Below are 23,702 nucleotides of genomic sequence, written 5' to 3'. Positions count from 1 at the left end.
AAAGCAACTAACTTTCTCACTCACGTGATGAACACAACTAAACATGCAGCAAACTTCAAATACTCCTCAGAGTAAAGCAGCTCAAAGGGACTCAGTGGTCCGTCAATTCAAAACAACAAACATGAGCAATAAAGCTTAAAAAGCTAAAACCAACAACACACAATCTAACACTGTCTCTGCCCAGACTTAAACCTCTTACTTGGTCGCTTCAGAAAGCAAGCAGGGTGTGTGTTTCAGTCCGTCTTTGGTCCAGCTCGGTTCCTCAGCTCGGATGCTGACAGGGCCATCCTCGCGCTCTGTCGGCGGGTTTCATGACAAGCTGATCCTCGGTGGCATGGCAGAGAAAACAGCAGAGTCGACTTTGTTGAAGAAGAGCGGGGCAGAGAAATTATCTGTGCCTTTGTGAAGAAATCCTTTTCTTCCTTCTGCAGGCAGTGAGAGCGCTGGGATCTGCTCTCGGATCTGGTGATGTGTATGGCCTTATCATTTATTTTCAATTTTGTGCCCACACTGCCAACTAATTTCCTTCTGGAATAATATCGGTTATCAAATACTTCAGATAGATGTAAAATATCAAAGGTGTCATGTTTATTTGTTACTATGAATTAGAAAGTCTTTAATAAAGGCACAACTGCAACTCTCATTTTGACATGAACAGTAATATTGTAAACTAATAGTCTTCCTGTGCCATTTTATTTTTGGTACCAGAACAATTAAGTTTCATCACTCACCCACTCAGTGGGGTGGTTGAGATCAAACACATGCTTTTTATGATAAACATGGTGCCATTGCTGCAACAACACCCTCACTCTTGCATGAAGAAACACAAGTTACTCTTATCAAGGATTGAACACACGCACACATATTGTCTCATGGTTAAAGTTAGATGATGTTTATTTGATTATTAATATAAAATGTACACACAGTTCAAGAACACATACATGAGTTGGTTAAAAAAACAATGAGGATAAAACACAAAAGTTCAACACAATCTTGATCCTAAAAGCCCACAAGTAACTTCTACAGCATTGATCAAACCAACCTTTTACATTCACTGGTTAAGACACAAAAAATCATTATATTCATACAGTATGTACTAAATATAAACTTAGATACACAGTTTATTTGCACAAAACAAAGTAACATTGTGCAGATATTCTGATTCAGACCACACAAAAAATAGAGTATTCTAAAAATACCAAAGCAGAGCAAGAGATTTAAGAAGTTATAAAACACTTTCTTTCAAATTTAAAAACTAAATCCATGTTACACCTTCAAAGAGACACTACAACATAATGTCTTATGCACAAAGTACAAATGAAACATGTCCAGTTCTACTACTTTACGCTGTAGTACACACATTCACTCCAGGTTTGGTTCTGTCTTCTTCGTCTGTTGGTCAGATTCACACTTAAAGCAGCGTAATACAGGTTTTCTGCGTCTTTGTAACCCTGGTAACAAAGTATATATCAGTATGATATTATTCTAAAACAATTTCCTAAAAAGAAATGTATTGTTGTACTGAATGTTAAAAAAGGATATTAGCTGTAATTCAAGAATTAATGAATACAGTTATCATTCACCTTCGCATTGACTGTAGAGGGAGCTGAAATTCTTGCTTGAGACTCTGGTTGTGAAACACAGAAAAAGTTTTTTATTCAAAAGTCATGTTCAGTGAATACAAGCTGTCAGATATAAACAGTTACCTGCAGATTGGCAGCTGCTGCTCTTGTTCATCTTGTAGAAAGCCAATAAAACACTGAGGATGGTGGTGAACACCAAAGCTCCACTCAAGAAATACACCAAGACAAGACAAGAGTCCGCACCATCTACCGAGAGCCAGATATCAGAAACAGAGCTTTCAGCATGTTTTTATCTTAAGCTTGATGAGGGAGTAAGACTGTATCAAAAGGGACAACGTCTCCTAAAAAGTTACTTACGCTCAAAGTCCAGCTTGGTCCTGTCTCCAAACAGTATCTGTCCACATGAGGCGACAGCACAGTAGTAGGTCCCAGCATGAGAAAGATTCAGACTCTTCATTGGCAAGTTGTAGATACAGGTGTGTGTTTGTGTGTTGCTCTTCCTCTCACACTGATCATTCCTGCCTCCATGTGTGTAAATGATTCCTGGTTGAGATTCTTCAGAGTTTTTGAACCAGTACACACTATGTTCTCCATCAACACAGGTCCCAGTGTGTACTGTACAGTTCAGAGTCACAGAGCCTCCTGGCCGGATGCTCTCAGATGCCGACTGATGGACCGAAGCTTGGATGTTCAAACCTGAACCCTTTACATTGAGACTAGTGCCCTCCAAGAATTCTAACTTGTTTAAATAGCTACTAACGCAGTAGTAAGTAGCTGAGTCTGAAATGTGCAAATCTGTGATCCTCAAGTTATTTTTACCGTTTTCAGTATCCAGTTTGAAGCGAGGATTGTTCTTGAATTCATCATGAAACGTGCTGATTACCTCATATTTTTGGAAGGTGGAGATGAGCCTTGGTTTCTGTCCCAGAGTTTGTTTATACCAGTAAAGCTTTGCAACAACATCTTCACAGGAACACTGCAAAGTCGTGTCATCACCAACATTAGCTGATATAAAACCACTGTCTTGACGAACAGATGAGGAGAATTTCAGATGAGTCACCTGAGCTGAAGTGAAATAAGAGACAAAAAAAATATTGAATGTGATAGAATTCAACGTAATCAGTAAATATTTGAAAACTAACAACTCTAACAGATAAAAGTTGGAATCACAAACACGTAACTCACCCATTTTCCCCAAGAACAGACATGTGAGATAGAAAGCAAACACTGGAGATGTCATCATGTTCAACTTGCCGTGTGAAATGAAAAGATCATTTACTTTTCTCCACTCCTCATAGACAAGACTGCTTTTGATTGGCCAATCTGAAGTGACACTGTATAGGAAACATGATCACGTGTTCACTGCCACATGTGCTTGTTTTTTGAGAAGATTCACATGGTGAGAGACATATGAAGAACATAAAGGCTCGTCTTTGATTTGATTTGAAATCACTGAAAAATAAACAACCAAGAAATATCCAATATAAACACAGCAGTAATAAAACACAGTGGAGTCCATTTATGCTCAATATTTGATAATAAACAGGTAACAAAAACTAATTTGAGCAATTCATCCATACATGATACATTGTTAAAGCTGTAATCTGGAGAAACAACACTGCACTCTGTGCTGTATTTAAGAGAGATTTTTCTACAATATACATACTAGATATGATTGGCTGCATGATTAATGAAAATAAGATCACAATGTTGATTCAGGCTCTATGCAATTTCATTTTTATGTGACAACGATTCGGCTGTGTCTGCATTAGTGTGGAGATCCAGTACATCATGAGAGAGGCAGAGAGCAAGAAAATGTGTTAGAGTCACTGAAACCCAGAAATGGTGAGGAAGGACAAATAGATGTGTCCCCCTAGTTGTGACAAAAATGATGTGATTGTAGTGTAAAAGGTTTTTTACAGTCTGTTATGTGGAACTGGATTCACAGATGATGATGACGGTCAAAAGCACCTACGTTACAACCACTGGAAATGTCACAAAACATCCAGGAAAACTTCAGCTGAAAATTCTTTCTAAACAACCGCTTAAACAATCATAGCTGGAGCCTTAAAAAGACTACAGAGGCTCTGACTTATTACCTAATGTGAGCTAAAGATATGATTCTGGTCAACACTACAAAAAAAATAAAGTATTTGCAAAAAAATTACTACTCAATGCCTTTCTACTACTGTCCTTCATGCTGTGCTACCTGCCGTAACTTTACACTACTTGAGGAAGAAATGCGAAAACAGCAGTTTATGATCAAGCTGAAGTATGGAACAAAATGTGAGACTGACAGTTTGTTTTTGTTAGCAATGTCTATATCATGAATGGTCTGAATCTACTAAAAGGTGAGGCAATACTCAAACTTTTTATTGTTTAATTATATTTCCCAGTGTTCTGTATCTGTTTCAAGACATTTTTTTATTCCTCAGTTTAATTAAAGTTTCTGTATGTAGGAATCAGAAATTCCTTCTCATTAGTGACATCTGTGGACATTTAATGAGGTGCAGTCAACATCCTGGCTGCAGGCTACTAGGCCATCTTCAAGGTCAGACAAGGACAAATAATTTATATAAATGAAATAGTCTTACAACACATCACTATATGATTTGGATAATTAAACCTGGTTAAACAATGTGAAACCTGAGGGTTGCTATTCTTCCAAGTCTAACAGCTGCAACAAAGCACTGTTGGATCTGACAGGAGTGTGTTTGGTTATTAGTAATAATTCATAATTATCAGAGATAAGTATAAAAATGAAAATCAAGAAATTATTCATATTAATTAATAATACTTAGCACCAACTGTTAGAGAGCCTCATACGAGGACACCAACTTTTGGATCTGCGAGGAGCACGGCTGGTTATTATAAATAATTAATAATTAGCAGAGATAATTGTTCATTATAAAAATTCATAAAATTATTAATATGAATTAATAATTACGGGGCACCATCAGGGACCAATAACCAAACAAAAGAGTTCACCTAGAATGTTAATATCTGAGGGATATCAACATTCACAGGTGAACAAAGAAGGTTTGAATTCGAGCTCTGACTCTCTCAATCAGCTATTTCTCACAATATATAAACACAGTAAGGACAAAAGGCTTCTCTTTGAAGATATAAAAGTGTTTATTAAACAATAGCAGAGTTGACAAAGTAAGCAGATGACTTGATCAATAAATCACTATCTTAAAATCTAATTCAACATAAGCAAACATACATCTATGTACAGAGAAAACGAGAGCGGGAGCGTGTGTATTTGTGTGTGTGTGTGGCAAGATGGCGACGTGATGATGTGGTGTGTGAGTTCAGATGGCGGACATGACTATGGGAGGAAGTCACATCACGCGAGAACCAAATGGTGGAAGTGACCACAGTGTTTTGGTTAGAACAATAGCAAGATGGCACCGCCTACAAGTTGGCGTCTCTAAACTCACCCACTTCTGTGTAAAAGACACTTATCTGATGGTAGATAATGAGGGGCAGAGCAGCGCTGTGTCCCACGCTATCTGATAGTCAGATGTGTAAGAAGATGTGTGTGCGTATATATGTGTGCGTGCGTGTGTTAGTAACACGAGAAGGAAGAAAAGCAACCGTTGGGGGGGGAGGGGGAGCGGTTTCTTTTTCCACAGAGAGCATGTGTACAGACGGCAGTCTGTAATGCACATTGTTTGATTTCTGATCGACAAAGCAACTAACTTTCTCACTCACGTGATGAACACAACTAAACATGCAGCAAACTTCAAATACTCCTCAGAGTAAAGCAGCTCAAAGGGACTCAGTGGTCCGTCAATTCAAAACAACAAACATGAGCAATAAAGCTTAAAAAGCTAAAACCAACAACACACAATCTAACACTGTCTCTGCCCAGACTTAAACCTCTTACTTGGTCGCTTCAGAAAGCAAGCAGGGTGTGTGTTTCAGTCCGTCTTTGGTCCAGCTCGGTTCCTCAGCTCGGATGCTGACAGGGCCATCCTCGCGCTCTGTCGGCGGGTTTCATGACAAGCTGATCCTCGGTGGCATGGCAGAGAAAACAGCAGAGTCGACTTTGTTGAAGAAGAGCGGGGCAGAGAAATTATCTGTGCCTTTGTGAAGAAATCCTTTTCTTCCTTCTGCAGGCAGTGAGAGCGCTGGGATCTGCTCTCGGATCTGGTGATGTGTATGGCCTTATCATTTATTTTCAATTTTGTGCCCACACTGCCAACTAATTTCCTTCTGGAATAATATCGGTTATCAAATACTTCAGATAGATGTAAAATATCAAAGGTGTCATGTTTATTTGTTACTATGAATTAGAAAGTCTTTAATAAAGGCACAACTGCAACTCTCATTTTGACATGAACAGTAATATTGTAAACTAATAGTCTTCCTGTGCCATTTTATTTTTGGTACCAGAACAATTAAGTTTCATCACTCACCCACTCAGTGGGGTGGTTGAGATCAAACACATGCTTTTTATGATAAACATGGTGCCATTGCTGCAACAACACCCTCACTCTTGCATGAAGAAACACAAGTTACTCTTATCAAGGATTGAACACACGCACACATATTGTCTCATGGTTAAAGTTAGATGATGTTTATTTGATTATTAATATAAAATGTACACACAGTTCAAGAACACATACATGAGTTGGTTAAAAAAACAATGAGGATAAAACACAAAAGTTCAACACAATCTTGATCCTAAAAGCCCACAAGTAACTTCTACAGCATTGATCAAACCAACCTTTTAAATTCACTGGTTAAGACACAAAAAATCATTATATTCATACAGTATGTACTAAATATAAACTTAGATACACAGTTTATTTGCACAAAACAAAGTAACATTGTGCAGATATTCTGATTCAGACCACACAAAAAATAGAGTATTCTAAAAATACCAAAGCAGAGCAAGAGATTTAAGAAGTTATAAAACACTTTCTTTCAAATTTAAAAACTAAATCCATGTTACACCTTCAAAGAGACACTACAACATAATGTCTTATGCACAAAGTACAAATGAAACATGTCCAGTTCTACTACTTTACGCTGTAGTACACACATTCACTCCAGGTTTGGTTCTGTCTTCTTCGTCTGTTGGTCAGATTCACACTTAAAGCAGCATAATACAGGTTTTCTGCAGCTTTGTAACCCTGGTAACAAAGTATTAATTATTATGATATTATTCTAAAACAATTTCCTAAAAAGAAATGTATTGTTGTACTGAATGTTAAAAAAGGATATTTGCTGCAATTCAAGAATTAATTTAAAGTTATTCACCTTCGCATTGACTGTGGAGGGAGCTGAAATTCTTGCCTGAGACTCTGGTTGTGAAACACAGAAAAGGTTTTTTATTCAAAAGTCATGTTCAGTGAATACAAGCTGTCAGATATAAACAGTTACCTGCAGATTGGCAGCTATTGCTCTTGTTCATCTTGTAGAAAGCCAATAAAACACTGAGGATGGTGGTGAATGCCAAAGCTCCACTCAGGAAATACACCAAGACAAGAGAGTCCACCTCATCTGCAGAGTCAGACACCAGAAACAGAGCTTTCAGTATGTTTTCAGTTTTTATCCTTAGCTTAATGAGGGACTAAGACTGTATCAAATGGGACAACATCTCCTAAAAAGTTACTTACACTCAAAGTCCAGCTTGGTCCCGTCTCCAAACAGTATCTGTCCACATGAGGCGACAGCACAATAGTAGGTCCCAGTATGAGAAAAATCCAAACTCTTCATTGGCAAGTTGTAGACACAGGTGTGTGTTTGTGTGTCGTTGTTCCTCTCACACTGATCATTCCTGCCTCCATGTGTGTAAATGACTCCTGGATGAGATTCTTGAGAGTTTTTGAACCAGTAAACACTGTGTTCTCCATCATCACAGGTCCCAGTGTGTACTGTACAGTTCAGAGTCACAGAGCCTCCTGGCTGGATGCTCTCAGATGCCGACTGATGGACCAAAGCTTGGATGTTCAAACCTGAACCCTTTACATTGAGAGTAGTGCCCTCCAAAAATTCTAACTTGTTTAAATAGCAACTAACGCAGTAGTAAGTAGCTGAGTCTGAAATGTGCAAATCTTTGATCTTCAAGTGATTTTTATTGTTCTCAGTTTCCAGCGTGAAGCCTGAATTGTTCTTGAATTCATCATGAAACGTGCTGTTCACCTTATATTTATAGAAGGTAGAGATGAGCCTTGGTTTCTGTCCCAGAGTTTGTTTATACCAGTAAAGCTTTGCAAAAACATCACCTTCATAGTAACATTGCAAAGTCTTCTCATCACCAACATTAGCTGATATAAAACCACTGTCTTGATGAACAGATGAGGAGAATTTCAGATGAGTCATCTGAGCTGAAGTGAAATAAGAGACAAAGTAAATGTATAGTTAATTGAATGTGATAGAATTCAACATAATCAGTTAATATTTGAAAACTAACAACTCTAACAGATAAAAGTTGGAATCACAAACACGTAACTCACCCATTTTCCCCAAGAACAGAAATGTGAGATAGAAAGCAAACACTGGAGATGTCATCGTGTTCAACTTGCCGTGTGAAATGAAAAGATCATTTACTTTTCTCCACTCCTCATAGACAAGACTGCGTTTGATTGGCCAATCTGAAGTGACACTGTATAGGAAACAGGATCACATGTTCACTGCCACCTATGATTGTAATGGTGAGAGATATACGAGGAAGATAAAGGCTCCTCATCTTTGCATTAGATTTGAAATCACTGACAAATAAACAGCCACTATATCCAATGTAAACACAGCAGTAATAAGACACAGTGGAGTCCATTTATGCTCAATATTTGATAATAAACAGGTAACAAAAATCATTTTGTGCAATTCATCCATACTTGATACAAGCTGTAATCTGGAGAAACAACACTGCACTCTGGATTCACAGACAATGATAACGGTCAAAAGCACCTACGTTACAACCACTGGAAATGTCACAAAACATCCAGGAAAACTTCAGCAATCCTTTTTTAAGCAACCGCTCAAACAATCATAGCTGGAGCCTTAAAAACACTACAGAGGCTCTGACTTATTACCTAATGTGAGCTAAAGATATGATTCTGGTCAACACTACAAAAAATAAAGTATTTGCAAAAAGATTACGTTGCTAAACTAATGTTTTAACATATTCTAATGCTGTTCAATGCAATGCAAAAAATGTTGAACCTTGTTCCTGACTCCTCAGCCTCTGCCCTCTCTCTTACTGTATTTATTAGCATGAGTTACAGATGACTTGAAATGAAGAAGATCCTTCTTTACTAATCCAGACATTCTGTAGAGGTGCCAGGCAACCCTTCAGCATCCTCAGGATCCTCAACCCCCTCAGCATCCTCAGCCCCCTCAAAACTGCAAGTTTACGTTCTAATAACACAAATCAATTGATTTATAGCCAAAAAAGTTACTGCAGATTAAGTATTTTCAAGAACAACAAAGTCGCAGTAATAGTATGAATTGTAGTTGAAATATAGCCAGCGATGCATGCTGTCCAATTTAGTGGACAGATTATTAATCATCATTTTCTCCCAGCATAAAATCAGTAGTTGGAAATTATAACTATTGTATTACTCCTTAGTTGTTACTTGACATTACAAAATTTTATTTACCTGCAAGGGTCTCCTACCATAGAATTATTGGCAAGATATTCCTGAACTGCTGAGCGTTTTTGGCCTCATCTGTGCAACTGTACCATAAAAAACCCATGCATATATAAGAAAATAGCTCTTGAATATTCATCCACACGCATCAATTTGTTTATATGTATGAGTCTGACTTTCACTGCGGTTAGACTGTAAAGAAACTAAAACAACTAAATGCAATGACAGATTATCTGGTGGACTATTATGAGGACAACTGTGAGTCATTTCACTTTGACTGGCCAACTGTATTTATTTGAGCCAGAGTACACAGGTGGTAAATGAGTGCACTTATAAAATGCTTTTCAAGTCTACTGAACACTTTTATATCTAAAGCTCTCTACAATGCTTCTAATGCTAACCCATTCATACACACACACTCACACAATGATGGCAACTATTGGGAGTAATTTGGGGTTCAGTATCTTGCCCAAGAACACTTTGACATGCGGACTGGAGAAGCTGGGCATTGACCAACCAACCTTCTAATTAGTGGATGACTCACTTCACCTCCTGATTCACAGCTGCCCCAGAGAGGAGTTACAAGAACTGAAAGAGGAAATACGAAGAATGGAGGCAGAAAGGCAACAGGGCCGCCAGGAAAGACAACGTACAGTAACGGTTACCTCAGAGAAACTGCTGCTGTTCCTGAAGTCACTGTTCTCCTGAAGAGTGGAGAGGAAAACTTTTTCTGCAGAGTGGGACATGTTGCTGATATTTTATTACTTCAGTTAATTTTTTTTATTTACTTAGAGAAATATTTTGGAGAAAATAAAGACATTTCAATCAAAATGCAAAACATCAGGTGAATAAACTGTGTCTGACTCTCCATGAGCAGACAACACATCAGCATGTACAGGATGTGTCGAAGGCAGCAAGTCTGTACAGTATCAGTGGTATCAGCAGTCAAGTCGAGTGGAGTCAAGTGTACAGGTTTTTAGTACTAATAACACAACTAGTAAGTAAGAGGGGGAAACCTGCACTGCCTAACAACTGAACTATTTTACACAGCTCTCAAGTGAGTTTTAGCACTATTTAATGTTGCAGTGTTTCCACTTTGATCGCTGGCAGTGAGGGCTTTTGTTAGTGTTTACATGGCTACTAGTACTTCCTGGATACAGTAAGTACCAGTAGGTCTGGTAAATATTGAACCTGGAAAAGAATCAGCACTTAGGATTCATTTGTGTCCATTTTTGGCCAGCACTGTAGAGACCATAGACTGTATAAAAATGTGGACGTAGTTACTGTGACGTCACCCACTGATTTCTGAAGAGTGGTTTTGAAGCTCAAAGTGGCCCTTGGTTGCATATTGTGGCGCCGACTGTTTTGCTCTCCGGTGGGCGGGGTTTTCAGAGTATGATGCGGTGCACTCTGTCTCTGTTCTCTATGCAGTTAACCATTATGGTTACTACAGGTGGATAGTTTCTTTTTTTTTTTACTTTCGTTCAGACTGAGAAACAGTTTATTTGGAAAGCTGAAGGAGTCTCAGCAGTTTGTCCCAATGACAGATGTCTTTGTGAAATCCCTGAATCTCTATAACAGAGCTGGAGAGAGCAAAATTAGCATGACACATAGAGCCACAATAACCACATTTAAAGAGAATACATCAAGTTGAAATAAACCGGAATTTTCTTTTAAGTGGATTTGGCTCAAGAGATATCTTTGTGAGAGTGGAAACACCCTTACATAAAAAACACTAATTATTTTTCTTTTTCTACATATGTTCATTGTCCAAAAAGTGCCAAAATGTACAACCACTGTATTTCATAAAAGCTTTTCCCCTCTTAAACCTGCTCTACATGGGCTGCATAGTGAAAGCAGCACAAAGCAGCAGCTGCAGTCCTCCATCAGTATGTAACAAGATGTGTTCAGTCACAGTGCTGCTGTGCACTCAGATGCAGCTCAGTATACAGTTGATGCAGTAATGTGTGGTGGGTTGGAGTTACACTCATAAAGCACCAGTATATACCCCGATATATGTTGTGTTGTGTGAGTCTTCGTGTCCATGAATCTCTATACTGACACTGGCGAGTGCAAAGTTAGCATGACTCATTGAGTCACAATGACCACATTTATGGAAAATTCATCAGGGAAATATACCATAAAGTTTCTTTTCACTGGTCAGTCAGTCTCATATTTTTATCCAAATCTGCACAAACCTGGCATAAAGTCTGCATACAAGCTTGTTTTGTAAAAACAATCAAACACTTAAGTATTTCTCTGTATTTTCAGCAGTAAATGTTGAAACAGTGGCTGCATCTTGGATGTGCAGTAGAACACAGTACACAGTGGGAAGACACAATGATAACCTGGTCGTGTAATAGTGACTGAATTAATAACAGATCTACTAGATCCTGTTTTCAAATGAAGTCACTGAGTGAAAGTGGGATCATCCTCCAGCCTGTTACATTGTTACATTTCCAGACTTCATATATTGTACCTGACTTGGACATATGTGGATTCAAGTACTGAAGGTCAGTATGAAAAGAACACAAGAGTCACCCACTAACTAGAGTGAGTGATGTCAGTTACATGATTTCTCTGATTCACATGATGCCACCAGCCACACTTGTATGATGAAGCTGCAGTTAATGCTACCAGGGACTGAACTCACACCCACACATATTATCTCAAGGTCAAAGTGATCCATAATCAACTTATATTATTTATGTGATCACTAATGATATAAAATGTATGTATAAAAACAAAGGCCATGAATCATCAATTACTCTGTGCTTATATAATACATTTACTAGTTTCATCAAAATGGAATTTATTCAAATGTATTAAAAACTGTCTCAGTATTTCAAATACAGATTTTCATCTTACAATAAGAAATCCTGCTTAAAACCACAAAGACAAAAGCAACACCTTAGAGACGTTTGCTAAATGTGCACATTAACTAACCTCATCTAAGATTAAAGAAGCTATAAAAAATATTTATCTTAAGATCAACTTCTAAATCTACATGATAATATGAAAATGAAATAAAAATAAAAAATATTACTTTAAAACTGGAAATGTAACATGTAATTCTACTGCTTTACACTGGAGTACACACATTCATCCTTGGTGTTGTTCCTCGCTCTTCTTGGTCTGTTGGGCAGGTTCACACTTAAAGCAGCATAATGCAGGTTGTCTGTGTGTTGGTAACCCTGGTAACAAAATATGTACAAGTGGATAACAATATAGATGCTGCCGAACATTAAAACAATGTCTAATAAACTCCCCGACAATAAATAGTTGTGTTAAAAATGTGTTTAAATATTGATTCAAGTATTAAAATAAGTTTTACCTCGCCATTTGTTGTGGAGGAAGCTTAATAAAACCTGGTTGCTATTCTTCCAAGTCTAACAGCTGCAACAAAGCACTGTTGAATCTGACAGGAGTGTGTTTGGTTATTAGTAATAATTCATAATTATCAGAGATAATCATGCTGGATACAAGACAAGGTTTGGAGATGTCATCGTCTTCAAATTGCCGTCTTGAATGAAAAGAATCTTGATACTTCTCTCTTTAGAGACAAGACTGCATTTGATTGGCCAAACAATAGTCACATTGAATGTTCTTTTCAGGAAACATGATCACAAGTTCACTGACACCTACACTGTTATTTTGTTCTTTAAATAGAATCACATGGTGAGAGGTATATCAAGAACGTAATGGTTTCTTAATGTTGGTGTTAGATGTTGAATTACAAAAACTTAATGATCTTTATATACAGTATGTACACTAGTAACGTAGCACCACAAACAAGTTTTCTGTTTTATCCTGTACTAGTGCAGTGCCCGTTCAAAACATGCCTGTCCAGAACAGGCTGATTACTTATTATTTCTCCAGAACCGCATATATATGTATCAATTGACAATCGTATCAATTACAACGATAAGGAATTAATAAATTAAATTGTTTAAATCCAGACAGAAACTTCACCAGTGAGACTAAATAGAGGTTGAACTGTAGAAGCAGTTTACAGCCTTCCATTGGTTGATTCTGCTGCCAATCAAACATGTCTGCGCTCCTACTGGCTAGTATTACTGTCCTTGCTCTGTTTTCTCCTGTGTGAGCTCATCTTTCTCTCTCAGGAGTTTAACTGAGCAGGGTGTGTGTCTTTGTCCCACTCAGCAAGTCAGAGCCCAGAAGCCCCACCCTGCTGTGATGTGATGGTCTTTATATTAAACAAACCCTTGCTGCACTCGGAGCTGAGCGACTTTCTGTTCACTTGTTTATTCAAAGTTTATTAATATTAAATGTGTCATGTGTCCAAATGGCACCAAAGAGCGTCTGTGTCCTCAGTAAATCACCTGTTGAGTGTTTGATGGTTGTTTATTTGTACTTTAGAAAGTAACCACTGTGAAACAATCAGAAAAACATTTTATTTCTGTCATTCATGGGCTTTCTCTCTCAGGGAAAGCTTTCCAGTCTGTCTCTCTGTCATTTACTCGTGCTCTCAGCTCACTTGCCCTCTCTCTCTCTCTCTCATCTTTTTGAAAATGAGTCAGGAAACCCACAACATTATTGAACGAAGAGCGATGTGGTCCCTCTTCCCTCTCATGGCAGGGTTGTACATTTCCGACCATGACATGCAGTAGCAGAACTCAGAAGCCCCGCCCCACTGCTGCAGAGTGGAGTGGCTCCCTGATTGCTTGTTAATTCCAAGTTTATTAATATTAATTGTACCACATGTCCAAATTGCACCACATTCTTCGACAGTGCACTCCCTTGTAACCCTAGCAATACACCTCCCAAGTGTGAAGTTAATCGGATGAACGGGTTTTGAGATATGCGAAGGACATACATACATACATACATACATACAGATAGACAGACAGATAGTAAGAGATTCTTTGCTTTATATAGAGAGATATTTTTACTTTATGGTGGAGCAGGTTGTGTATCATTTTTATGGTTATTGTAGAAGTATACAGTGACATTTTACTGGTTGGAATATAGTTTTCAAAAGAACACATTGTCTCAAGGTCAAAGTGTTCCATAATTACATTTATTTCATTATTACTGACACAAAATGTTCATGGAGACGCACAATGCACACAATCATGTTAAAACTCATTCAGGATAAGCAAATAATACCACTTTTTCCCTTCATGCTCCTCAAAGCCGAACAGTAGCTTGTTGTACAGCATAAATGGATCTGGCCTTCTAAATGTTCTTGTATAATCACAGAAAGAATATGATTTTAGAATTAAAAAAGAAAACAAATTAACAGCAGAGACATCCTGTAGACGTCCTTTAAAGCACACTGACAAGCAACACGGAAAGTAGAGAGTCCTGAATGTGCAAATTACTAAACCCTACCAAAACACAGAGAATCTCATCTTTTGACTGCAGGTCATGAGGCACATATTTATCACAAGACCTTTACCTAAGACTACAATACATAATAAAGGAGATTCTAAGAAACCTCACAAGTTCTACATCTTTACACTGGAGTACACACATTCATTCTTGGTGTTGTTCCTCGCTCTTCTTGATCTGTTTGCCACATTAGTATTTAATGCAGCATAATGGAGGTTGTCTGCGTCTTGGTTACCCTGCTAACAAAATATATAAAAATAAATCACACTGCAATTAAAACAATGTCCACAACACAATTAATTGTTGTGATATAAAAAGGTGGTTAATTAGCAACTCAAGAGTTAATGGAAACTGCATTCACCTCTGCATCTGCTGTGGACGGAGCTGCAAATCCATGTTGCGGCTCTGATCATGAAACAGAAAATACTCTTTTATGCAAAATCCAAATTCAGTGAATACAAACTGTCATAAACAAGTGGTATCGATTGCCTGTACCTGACTGGCAGCCGCTTCGCTTCTTCATCTTGTACACTGAGAAAGCCAATAAAACACTGAGGATGGTGGTGAACGCCAAAGCTCCACTCAAGAAATACACCAAGACAAGAGAGTCCACCTCATCTACAGAGAGTCACCAGACACCAGAAACAGAGCTTTCAGCATGTTTTCAGTTTTTATCTTAAGCTTAATGAGGGAGTAAGACTGTATCAAATGGGACAACGTCTCCTAAAAAGTTACTTACAGCCAACGTCCAGCTTGGTCCTGTCTCCAAACAGTATCTGTCCACATGAGGCGACAGCACAGTAGTAGGTCCCAGTATGAGAAAAATCCAAACTCTTCATTGGCAAGTTGTAGACACAGGTGTGTGTTTGTGTGTCGTTGTTCCTCTCACACTGATCATTCCTGCCTCCATGTGTGTAAATGACTCCTGGATGAGATTCTTGAGAGTTTTTGAACCAGTAAACACTGTGTTTTCCATCATCACAGGTCCCAGTGTGTACTGTACAGTTCAGAGTCACAGAGCCTCCTGGCTGGATGCTCTCAGATGCCGACTGATGGACCGAAGCTTGGATGTTCAAACCTGAACCCTTTACATTGAGAGTAGTGCCCTCCAAAAATTCTAACTTGTTTAAATAGCAACTAACGCAGTAGTAAGTAGCTGAGTCTGAAATGTGCAAATCTTTGATCTTCAAGTGATTTTTATTGTTCTCAGTTTCCAGCGTGAAGCGTGAATTGTTCTTGAATTCATCATGAAACGTGCTGTTTACCTTATGTTTATAGAAGGTAGAGATGAGCCTTGGTTTCTGTCCCAGAGTTTGTTTATACCAGTAAAGCTTTGCAAAAACATCACCTTCATAGTAACATTGCAAAGTCTTCTCATCACCAACATTAGCTGATATAAAACCATTGTCTTGACGAACAGATGAGGGGAATTTCAGATGAGTCATCTGAGCTGAAGTGAAATAAGAGACAAAGTAAATGTATAGTTAATTGAATGTGATAGAATTCAACGTAATCAGTTAATATTTGAAAACTAACAACTCTAACAGATAAAAGTTGGAATCACAAACACGTAACTCACCCATTTTCCCCAAGAACAGAAATGTGAGATAGAAAGCAAACACTGGAGATGTCATCGTGTTCAACTTGCCGTGTGAAATGAAAAGATCATTTACTTTTCTCCACTCCTCATAGACAAGACTGCGTTTGATTGGCCAATCTGAAGTGACACTGTATAGGAAACAGGATCACATGTTCACTGCCACCTATGATTGTAATGGTGAGAGATATACGAGGAAGATAAAGGCTCCTCATCTTTGCATTAGATTTGAAATCACTGACAAATAAACAGCCACTATATCCAATGTAAACACAGCAGTAATAAGACACAGTGGAGTCCATTTATGCTCAATATTTGATAATAAACAGGTAACAAAAATCATTTTGTGCAATTCATCCATACTTGATACTTTTTTAAAGCTGTAATCTGGAGAAACAACACTGCACTCTGGATTCACAGACAATGATAACGGTCAAAAGCACCTACGTTACAACCACTGGAAATGTCACAAAACATCCAGGAAAACTTCAGCAATCCTTTTTTAAGCAACCGCTCAAACAATCATAGCTGGAGCCTTAAAAACACTACAGAGGCTCTGACTTATTACCTAATGTGAGCTAAAGATATGATTCTGGTCAACACTACAAAAAATAAAGTATTTGCAAAAAGATTACGTTGTTAAACTAATGTTTTAACGTATTCTAATGCTGTTCAATGCAATGCAAAAAATGTTGAACCTTGTTCCTGACTCCTCAGCCTCTGCCCTCTCTCTTACTGTATTTATTAGCATGAGTTACAGATGACTTGAAATGAAGAAGATCCTTCTTTACTAATCCAGACATTCTGTAGAGGTGCCAGGCAACCCTTCAGCATCCTCAGGATCCTCAACCCCCTCGGCATCCTCAGCCCCCTCAAAACTGCAAGTTTACGTTCTAATAACACAAATCAATTGATTTATAGCCAAAAAAGTTACTGCAGATTAAGTATTTTCAAGAACAACAAAGTCGCAGTAATAGTATGAATTGTAGTTGAAATATAGCCAGCGATGCATGCTGTCCAATTTAGTGGACAGATTATTAATCGTCATTTTCTCCCAGCATAAAATCAGTAGTTGGAAATTATAACTATTGTATTACTCCTTAGTTGTTACTTGACATTACAAAATTTTATTTACCTGCAAGGGTCTCCTACCATAGAATTATTGGCAAGATATTGCTGAACTGCTGAGCGTTTTTGGCCATCTGTGCAACTGTACCATAAAAAACCCATGCATATATAAGAAAATAGCTCTTGAATATTCATCCACACGCATCAATTTGTTTATATGTATGAGTCTGACTTTCACTGCGGTTAGACTGTAAAGAAACTAAAACAACTAAATGCAATGACAGATTATCTGGTGGACTATTATGAGGACAACTGTGAGTCATTTCACTTTGACTGGCAAACTGTATTTATTTGAGCCAGAGTACACAGGTGGTAAATGAGTGCACTTATAAAACGCTTTTCAAGTCTACTGAACACTTTTATATCTAAAGCTCTCTACAATGCTTCTAATGCTAACCCATTCATACACACACACTCACACAATGATGGCAACTATTGGGAGTAATTTGGGGTTCAGTATCTTGCCCAAGAACACTTTGACATGCGGACTGGAGAAGCTGGGCATTGACCAACCAACCTTCTAATTAGTGGATGACTCACTTCACCTCCTGATTCACAGCTGCCCCAGAGAGGAGTTACAAGAACTGAAAGAGGAAATACGAAGAATGGAGGCAGAAAGGCAACAGGGCCGCCAGGAAAGACAACGTACAGTAACGGTTACCTCAGAGAAACTGCTGCTGTTCCTGAAGTCACTGTTCTCCTGAAGAGTGGAGAGGAAAACTTTTTCTGCAGAGTGGGACATGTTGCTGATATTTTATTACTTCAGTTAATTTTTTTTATTTACTTAGAGAAATAATTTGGAGAAAATAAAGACATTTCAATCAAAATGCAAAACATCAGGTGAATAAACTGTGTCTGACTCTCCATGAGCAGACAACACATCAGCATGTACAGGATGTGTCGAAGGCAGCAAGTCTGTACAGTATCAGTGGTATCAGCAGTCAAGTCGAGTGGAGTCAAGTGTACAGGTTTTTAGTACTGATAACACAACTAGTAAGTAAGAGGGGGAAACCTGCACTGCCTAACAACTGAACTATTTTACACAGCTCTCAAGTGAGTTTTAGCACTATTTAATGTTGCAGTGTTTCCACTTTGATCGCTGGCAGTGAGGGCTTTTGTTAGTGTTTACATGGCTACTAGTACTTCCTGGATACAGTAAGTACCAGTAGGTCTGGTAAATATTGAACCTGGAAAAGAATCAGCACTTAGGATTCATTTGTGTTCATTTTTGGCCAGCACTGTAGAGACCATAGACTGTATAAAAATGTGGACGTAGTTACTGTGACGTCACCCACTGATTTCTGAAGAGTGGTTTTGAAGCTCAAAGTGGCCCTTGGTTGCATATTGTGGCGCCGACTGTTTTGCTCTCTGGTGGGCGGGGTTTTCAGAGTATGATGCGGTGCACTCTGTCTCTGTTCTCTATGCAGTTAACCATTATGGTTACTACAGGTGGATAGTTTCTTTTTTTTTTTTTTTACTTTCGTTCAGACTGAGAAACACACTTTTGAAGTGATTCATGTTTATTTGGAAAGCTGAAGGAGTCTCAGCAGTTTGTCCCAATGACAGATGTCTTTGTGAAATCCCTGAATCTCTATAACAGAGCTGGAGAGAGCAAAATTAGCATGACACATAGAGCCACAATAACCACATTTAAAGAGAATACATCAAGTTGAAATAAACCGGAATTTTCTTTTAAGTGGATTTGGCTCAAGAGATATCTTGGTGAGAGTGGAAACACCCTTACATAAAAAACACTAATTATTTTTCTTTTTCTACATATGTTCATTGTCCAAAAAGTGCCAAAATGTACAACCACTGTATTTCATAAAAGCTTTTCCCCTCTTAAACCTGCTCTACATGGGCTGCATAGTGAAAGCAGCACAAAGCAGCAGCTGCAGTCCTCCATCAGTATGTAACTGGATGTGTTCAGTCACAGTGCTGCTGTGCACTCAGATGCAGCTCAGTATACAGTTGATGCAGTAATGTGTGGTGGGTTGGAGTTACACTCATAAAGCACCAGTATATACCCCGATATATGTTGTGTTGTGTGAGTCTTCGTGTCCATGAATCTCTATACTGACGCTGGCGAGTGCAAAGTTAGCATGACTCATTGAGTCACAATGACTATATTTATGGAATATTCATCAGGGAAATATACCATAAAGTTTCTTTTCACTGGTCAGTCAGTCTCATATTTTTATCCAAATCTGCACAAACCTGGCATAAAGTCTGTATACAAGCTTGTTTTGTAAAAACAATCAAACACTTAAGTATTTCTCTGTATTTTCAGCAGTAAATGTTGAAACAGTGGCTGCATGTTGGATGTGCAGTAGAACACAGTACACAGTGGGAAGACACAATGATAACCTGGTCGTGTAATAGTGACTGAATTAATAACAGATCTACTAGATCCTGTTTTCAAATGAAGTCACTGAGTGAAAGTGGGATCATCCTCCAGCCTGTTACATTGTTACATTTCCAGACTTCATATATTGTACCTGACTTGGACATATGTGGATTCAAGTACTGAAGGTCAGTATGAAAAGAACACGAGAGTCACCCACTAACTAGAGTGAGTGATGTCAGTTACATGATTTCTCTGATTCACATGATGCCACCAGCCACACTTGTATGATGAAGCTGCAGTTAATGCTACCAGGGACTGAACTCACACCCACACATATTATCTCAAGGTCAAAGTGATCCATAATCAACTTATATTATTTATGTGATCACTAATGATATAAAATGTATGTATAAAAACAAAGGCCATGAATCATCAATTACTCTGTGCTTATATAATACATTTACTAGTTTCATCAAAATGGAATTTATTCAAATGTATTAAAAACTGTCTCAGTATTTCAAATACAGATTTTCATCTTACAATAAGAAATCCTGCTTAAAACCACAAAGACAAAAGCAACACCTTAGAGACGTTTGCTAAATGTGCACATTAACTAACCTCATCTAAGATTAAAGAAGCTATAAAAAATATTTATCTCAAGATCAACTTCTAAATCTACATGATAATATGAAAATGAAAAATAAAAATAAAAAATATTACTTTAAAACTGGAATTGTAACATGTAATTCTACTGCTTTACACTGGAGTACACACATTCATTCTTGGTGTTGTTCCTCGCTCTTCTTGGTCTGTTGGGCAGGTTCACACTTAAAGCAGCATAATGCAGGTTGTCTGTGTGTTGGTAACCCTGGTAACAAAATATGTACAAGTGGATAACAATATGGATGCTGCCGAACATTAAAACAATGTCTAAAAAACTCCCCGACAATAAATAGTTGTGTTAAAAATGTGTTTAAATATTGATTCAACTATTAAAATAAGTTTTACCTCGCCATTTGTTGTGGAGGAAGCTGAAAATGTTGCTTGAAACTCTGGTTGTGAAAACAGAAAAAGTAATTTTATTCAAAGTCATGTTCAGTGAATACAAGCTGTCAGATATAAACAGTTACCTGCAGATTGTAAGCTGCTTCTCTTCATCGTGTACACTGAGAAAGCCAGTAAAACACTGAGGATGGTGGTGAACGCCAAAGCTCCACTCAAGAAATACACCAAGACAGGAGAGTCTACCTCATTTGCAGAGAGACATAAAGAGATATTACACAGCTCTCAGATTTATCTCTATTTTGATGTTTAGTTTGATTAGGGAGTAATCATGTATTGATCAGATGAAACAATGTCTGCTAGAAAGTTACTTACAGCCAACGTCCAGCTTGGTCCCGTTTCCAAACACTATCTGTCCACATGCGGCGACAGCACAGTAGTAGGTCCCAGCATGAGAAAGATTCAGACTCTTCATTGGCAAGTTGTAGACACAGGTCTGTGTTTGTGTGTTGTTGTTCCTCTCACACTGATCATTCCTGCCTCCATGTGTGTAAATGATTCCTTGATGAGATTCTTGAGAGTTTTTGAACCAGTAAACACTGTGATTTCCATCATCACAGGTCCCAGTGTGTACTGTACAGTTCAGAGTCACAGAGCCACCTGGCTGGATGCTCTCAGATGCCGATTGATGGACTGAAGCTTGGATGTTCAAACCTGAACCCTTTACATTGAGAGTAATTCCCTCCGCAAATTCAAATTTGTATGATATACTACTTGCACAGTAGTAAGTAGCGGAGTCTGAAAGATGTAAATCTGAGATCATCAAGTGATTTTTACCGTTTCCAGTATCCAGTGTGAAGCGAGGATTGTTCTTGAATTCATCATAAAAAGTGCCATTTATGTCGTGCACATAGAAGGTAGAGATGAGCCTTGGTTTCTGTCCCAGAGTTTGTTTATACCAGTACAGCCATGATGAAACATCAACTTCATGGAAACATTGTAAAGACAGCTTTTCCCCAACATTAACTGATAGAAAACCACTCTCTTGGTTCACAGATGAGGACAATTTCAGATTGGACACCTGAGCTGTAGTAAGATGAGAGAGAGATTTTGGTGATAGAAATCAGCACATTGAAAAATTAAACATTTGCATGAGGAATGAGCTCACACTGACAGATAAAAACTGGGCACACAAAAACACTACTCACCCATTTTCCCCAAGAACAGGCATGTCAGATAGAAAACAAAGTTTGGAGATGTCATCGTGTTCAAATGTCTGTGCTGAATGACAGTATATCGATAGTTACTCCACTCTTTACAGACAGGACTACGTTTGATTGGCTAACTTGAAGTGACACTGTGTGCCCTAATAAGGAAACATGTGTTTGCTTTTAGAAGAGGTTCACATGGTGAGAGGTACATGAAGAACATAAAGGCTCTCCATACTGGTGTCATATTTAATATTAGGGAAACATAAACTAACTGTGCAGTATAAACACTAGTGAGGACATACTGTGGAGACCAGTTGTGGTTGAGATTTGGCAATGGAGTGACTGTCATGTTCAGCAGATAACATGCAGGCATGATAATATTTCCAAATACCCCTGAAATAGACGAGTAATACAACATGGCAAAGATCATTTGTCAGATGTACACATCATTTATTGGAAAAAAAACCCAAAAGATTTTATGTAATCATTTCTATCTAAGCTGGAGGAGACAAACCCCTCAAGCTGTAGTCTTAAAATAACTTTTTGATGCTTTGAGCACTACAAATAAGAACTATAAAGAAGAATATGGTTTTGTAGATTTTTTTAACTCTGTTTTGTAGAGCTTAGAGTTAGATCAAAGTAGTAACCTCTGGGGCTGAAAATTGAAGCCAACGCAGAAGTGTCAAAATCTGCAGTTCCTTGAATGGCCACTTGAGGCTGGCTCCAAAAGCGAGTCAATCCCCATAGACCCCCATGTTAAAATACACAACTTCACAGCAGAAATAAACATGTTTACAGCCTGGTACAAAACACGGTTTTGCTTATAACTAATTTCCTTGTTCATGACAATTGTACAGGGGAGAAATTTTTATATAGCTCACTTGTTTAGATTTTTATTAAGGCTTAAAGTTATGCATAATTAAGGGTGTGACTGCATTGAGTGACAAGTGGGTGCTGTTACAGGCAAGTCGCTCCCACGGCAACAACGTTGGTTTGGTAATGTGACCACGGCGTATCCCCAGAATCACAGAGCATAGGCATAGCTGTAATCGTCACTATTTCAGTGTGTTTTCAGTTCATCGTAGTTGATTGTATCTTTTTTGTTGTCTTAAAAAGTCTTGTTCAGCATTTGGTTTTACTAAAAGACCCTCTAAGGAGTCGCATGTTCACTTTTTTTTCTGGTACATTTTGTTTTAATGGTTTTTCACCAGCGAGAATTTCCATTAGCATTATCAAAGTTAACCACAGACTGCAAATACACCTTGCTAACCAAGCTGGCAGCTGGCACCTAGCAGTTAGCAGCTAGCAGCTGGCAGCTAGCATTAGGGTCAGGTCCATCCTCTCGTCCAAATATGGTCACTTCTGGCTTCAAAAATCTAAGATGGCGGTGGTCAAAATGCAAACTCATTGCTTAAAAACGAGAGTCCACAGACCAATGGGTGACATCACGGTGGCTACGTCCATTATTTTTTACAGTCTAGGGTTAGATAACTTTGTAATGAAAATGCCCTGCACAACTTGTTTATTTTTTGGCTTTTGTTTTTGTTGTTGTAAATAGTACTCTAAATTATATTTCAACTAAGTAGTGTTGTAAGTAGGGCTGAGCAATGTAGACAAAATCAAATATCACAATATTTTTGACCAAATACCTCGATATCAATACTGCGACAATATTGTAGGGATGACTATTGGTGCTTTCACAAAGTATTTACACAATGAGATTTTTGATAAATAATCATCAGTAACGTGGATATGATGACTAAGTGGGTGAAGACAAATAACAGAACAGTTAGAAAAGTCTGGTAAGTTCAGAGAATTACATCACTTTACTGTAATGCAGCCTTTAAAACCAGGAATAGACAACATTTGCCA

The 23,702-nt window shown here is 38.1% G+C and overlaps 3 protein-coding genes across 5 annotated transcripts; all 3 read right to left on the bottom strand.

Annotated features, from left to right (window-relative positions):
• Positions 1 to 868: 868 nt before the first annotated feature.
• On the bottom strand, positions 869 to 8,248 carry LOC122973265 (immunoglobulin kappa light chain-like). Of its 2 annotated transcripts, XM_044340668.1 has the most exons (5): positions 8,054 to 8,248; positions 7,214 to 7,924; positions 6,978 to 7,097; positions 1,584 to 1,627; positions 869 to 1,451 (listed from the first exon to the last, which is right to left on the bottom strand). In XM_044340668.1, exons 1-5 carry the CDS (start codon positions 8,106 to 8,108, stop codon positions 1,338 to 1,340), a joined length of 1,044 nt encoding a protein of 347 aa, XP_044196603.1. In that variant the 5' UTR covers positions 8,109 to 8,248; the 3' UTR covers positions 869 to 1,337. The 2 variants fall into 2 exon arrangements, 1 of the variants encoding a protein (XP_044196603.1); XR_006399969.1 differs by lacking the exons at positions 6,978 to 7,097; positions 7,214 to 7,924; positions 8,054 to 8,248 and adding an exon at positions 1,941 to 3,320 and having other exon boundaries at positions 1,397 to 1,451; positions 1,584 to 1,829.
• Positions 8,249 to 14,597: 6,349 nt separating this feature from the next.
• On the bottom strand, positions 14,598 to 16,319 carry LOC122973274 (immunoglobulin kappa light chain-like). Its single transcript, XM_044340681.1, has 5 exons — positions 16,125 to 16,319; positions 15,285 to 15,995; positions 15,041 to 15,163; positions 14,907 to 14,950; positions 14,598 to 14,781 (listed from the first exon to the last, which is right to left on the bottom strand). The coding sequence occupies exons 1-5, from the start codon at positions 16,177 to 16,179 to the stop codon at positions 14,662 to 14,664; spliced, it is 1,053 nt and encodes a 350-aa protein (XP_044196616.1). The 5' UTR covers positions 16,180 to 16,319; the 3' UTR covers positions 14,598 to 14,661.
• A 4,013-nt stretch (positions 16,320 to 20,332) lies between these two features.
• Positions 20,333 to 22,346, bottom strand: LOC122973263. 2 transcript variants are annotated; one of them, XM_044340667.1, is made up of 5 exons: positions 21,828 to 22,346; positions 20,995 to 21,705; positions 20,748 to 20,865; positions 20,626 to 20,669; positions 20,333 to 20,485 (listed from the first exon to the last, which is right to left on the bottom strand). In XM_044340667.1, the coding sequence occupies exons 1-5, from the start codon at positions 21,880 to 21,882 to the stop codon at positions 20,394 to 20,396; spliced, it is 1,020 nt and encodes a 339-aa protein (XP_044196602.1). In that variant the 5' UTR covers positions 21,883 to 22,346; the 3' UTR covers positions 20,333 to 20,393. The 2 variants fall into 2 exon arrangements, with proteins under 2 accessions (XP_044196602.1, XP_044196601.1); XM_044340666.1 differs by having other exon boundaries at positions 20,748 to 20,861.
• Positions 22,347 to 23,702: the final 1,356 nt, after the last annotated feature.

Source organism: Thunnus albacares, chromosome 22, assembly GCF_914725855.1.
Source record: "Thunnus albacares chromosome 22, fThuAlb1.1, whole genome shotgun sequence".
Taxonomy (NCBI): domain Eukaryota; kingdom Metazoa; phylum Chordata; class Actinopteri; order Scombriformes; family Scombridae; genus Thunnus; species Thunnus albacares.
Note: the sequence above shows the minus strand (reverse complement) of the source record. Positions and strands in the feature narration are given on the sequence as shown.

Coding starts and splice junctions, on each gene's coding strand:
- LOC122973274 (XM_044340681.1), bottom strand. CDS start 16,179: ATGACATCTCCAGTGTTTGCTTTCTATCTCACATTTCTGTTCTTGGGG. Junction 15,996..16,124: donor TCTGTTCTTGGGGAAAATGG/GTGAGTTACGTG, acceptor ATTTCACTTCAG/CTCAGATGACTCATCTGAAA. Junction 14,782..14,906: donor CGTCCACAGCAGATGCAGAG/GTGAATGCAGTT, acceptor TTTTGTTAGCAG/GGTAACCAAGACGCAGACAA.
- LOC122973263 (XM_044340666.1), bottom strand. CDS start 21,882: ATGACATCTCCAAACTTTGTTTTCTATCTGACATGCCTGTTCTTGGGG. Junction 20,670..20,747: donor AAGCAGCTTACAATCTGCAG/GTAACTGTTTAT, acceptor TTTCACAACCAG/AGTTTCAAGCAACATTTTCA. Junction 20,486..20,625: donor CCTCCACAACAAATGGCGAG/GTAAAACTTATT, acceptor TTTTGTTACCAG/GGTTACCAACACACAGACAA.
- LOC122973265 (XM_044340668.1), bottom strand. CDS start 8,108: ATGACATCTCCAGTGTTTGCTTTCTATCTCACATTTCTGTTCTTGGGG. Junction 7,925..8,053: donor TCTGTTCTTGGGGAAAATGG/GTGAGTTACGTG, acceptor ATTTCACTTCAG/CTCAGATGACTCATCTGAAA. Junction 1,628..6,977: donor CAATAGCTGCCAATCTGCAG/GTAACTGTTTAT, acceptor TTTCACAACCAG/AGTCTCAAGCAAGAATTTCA.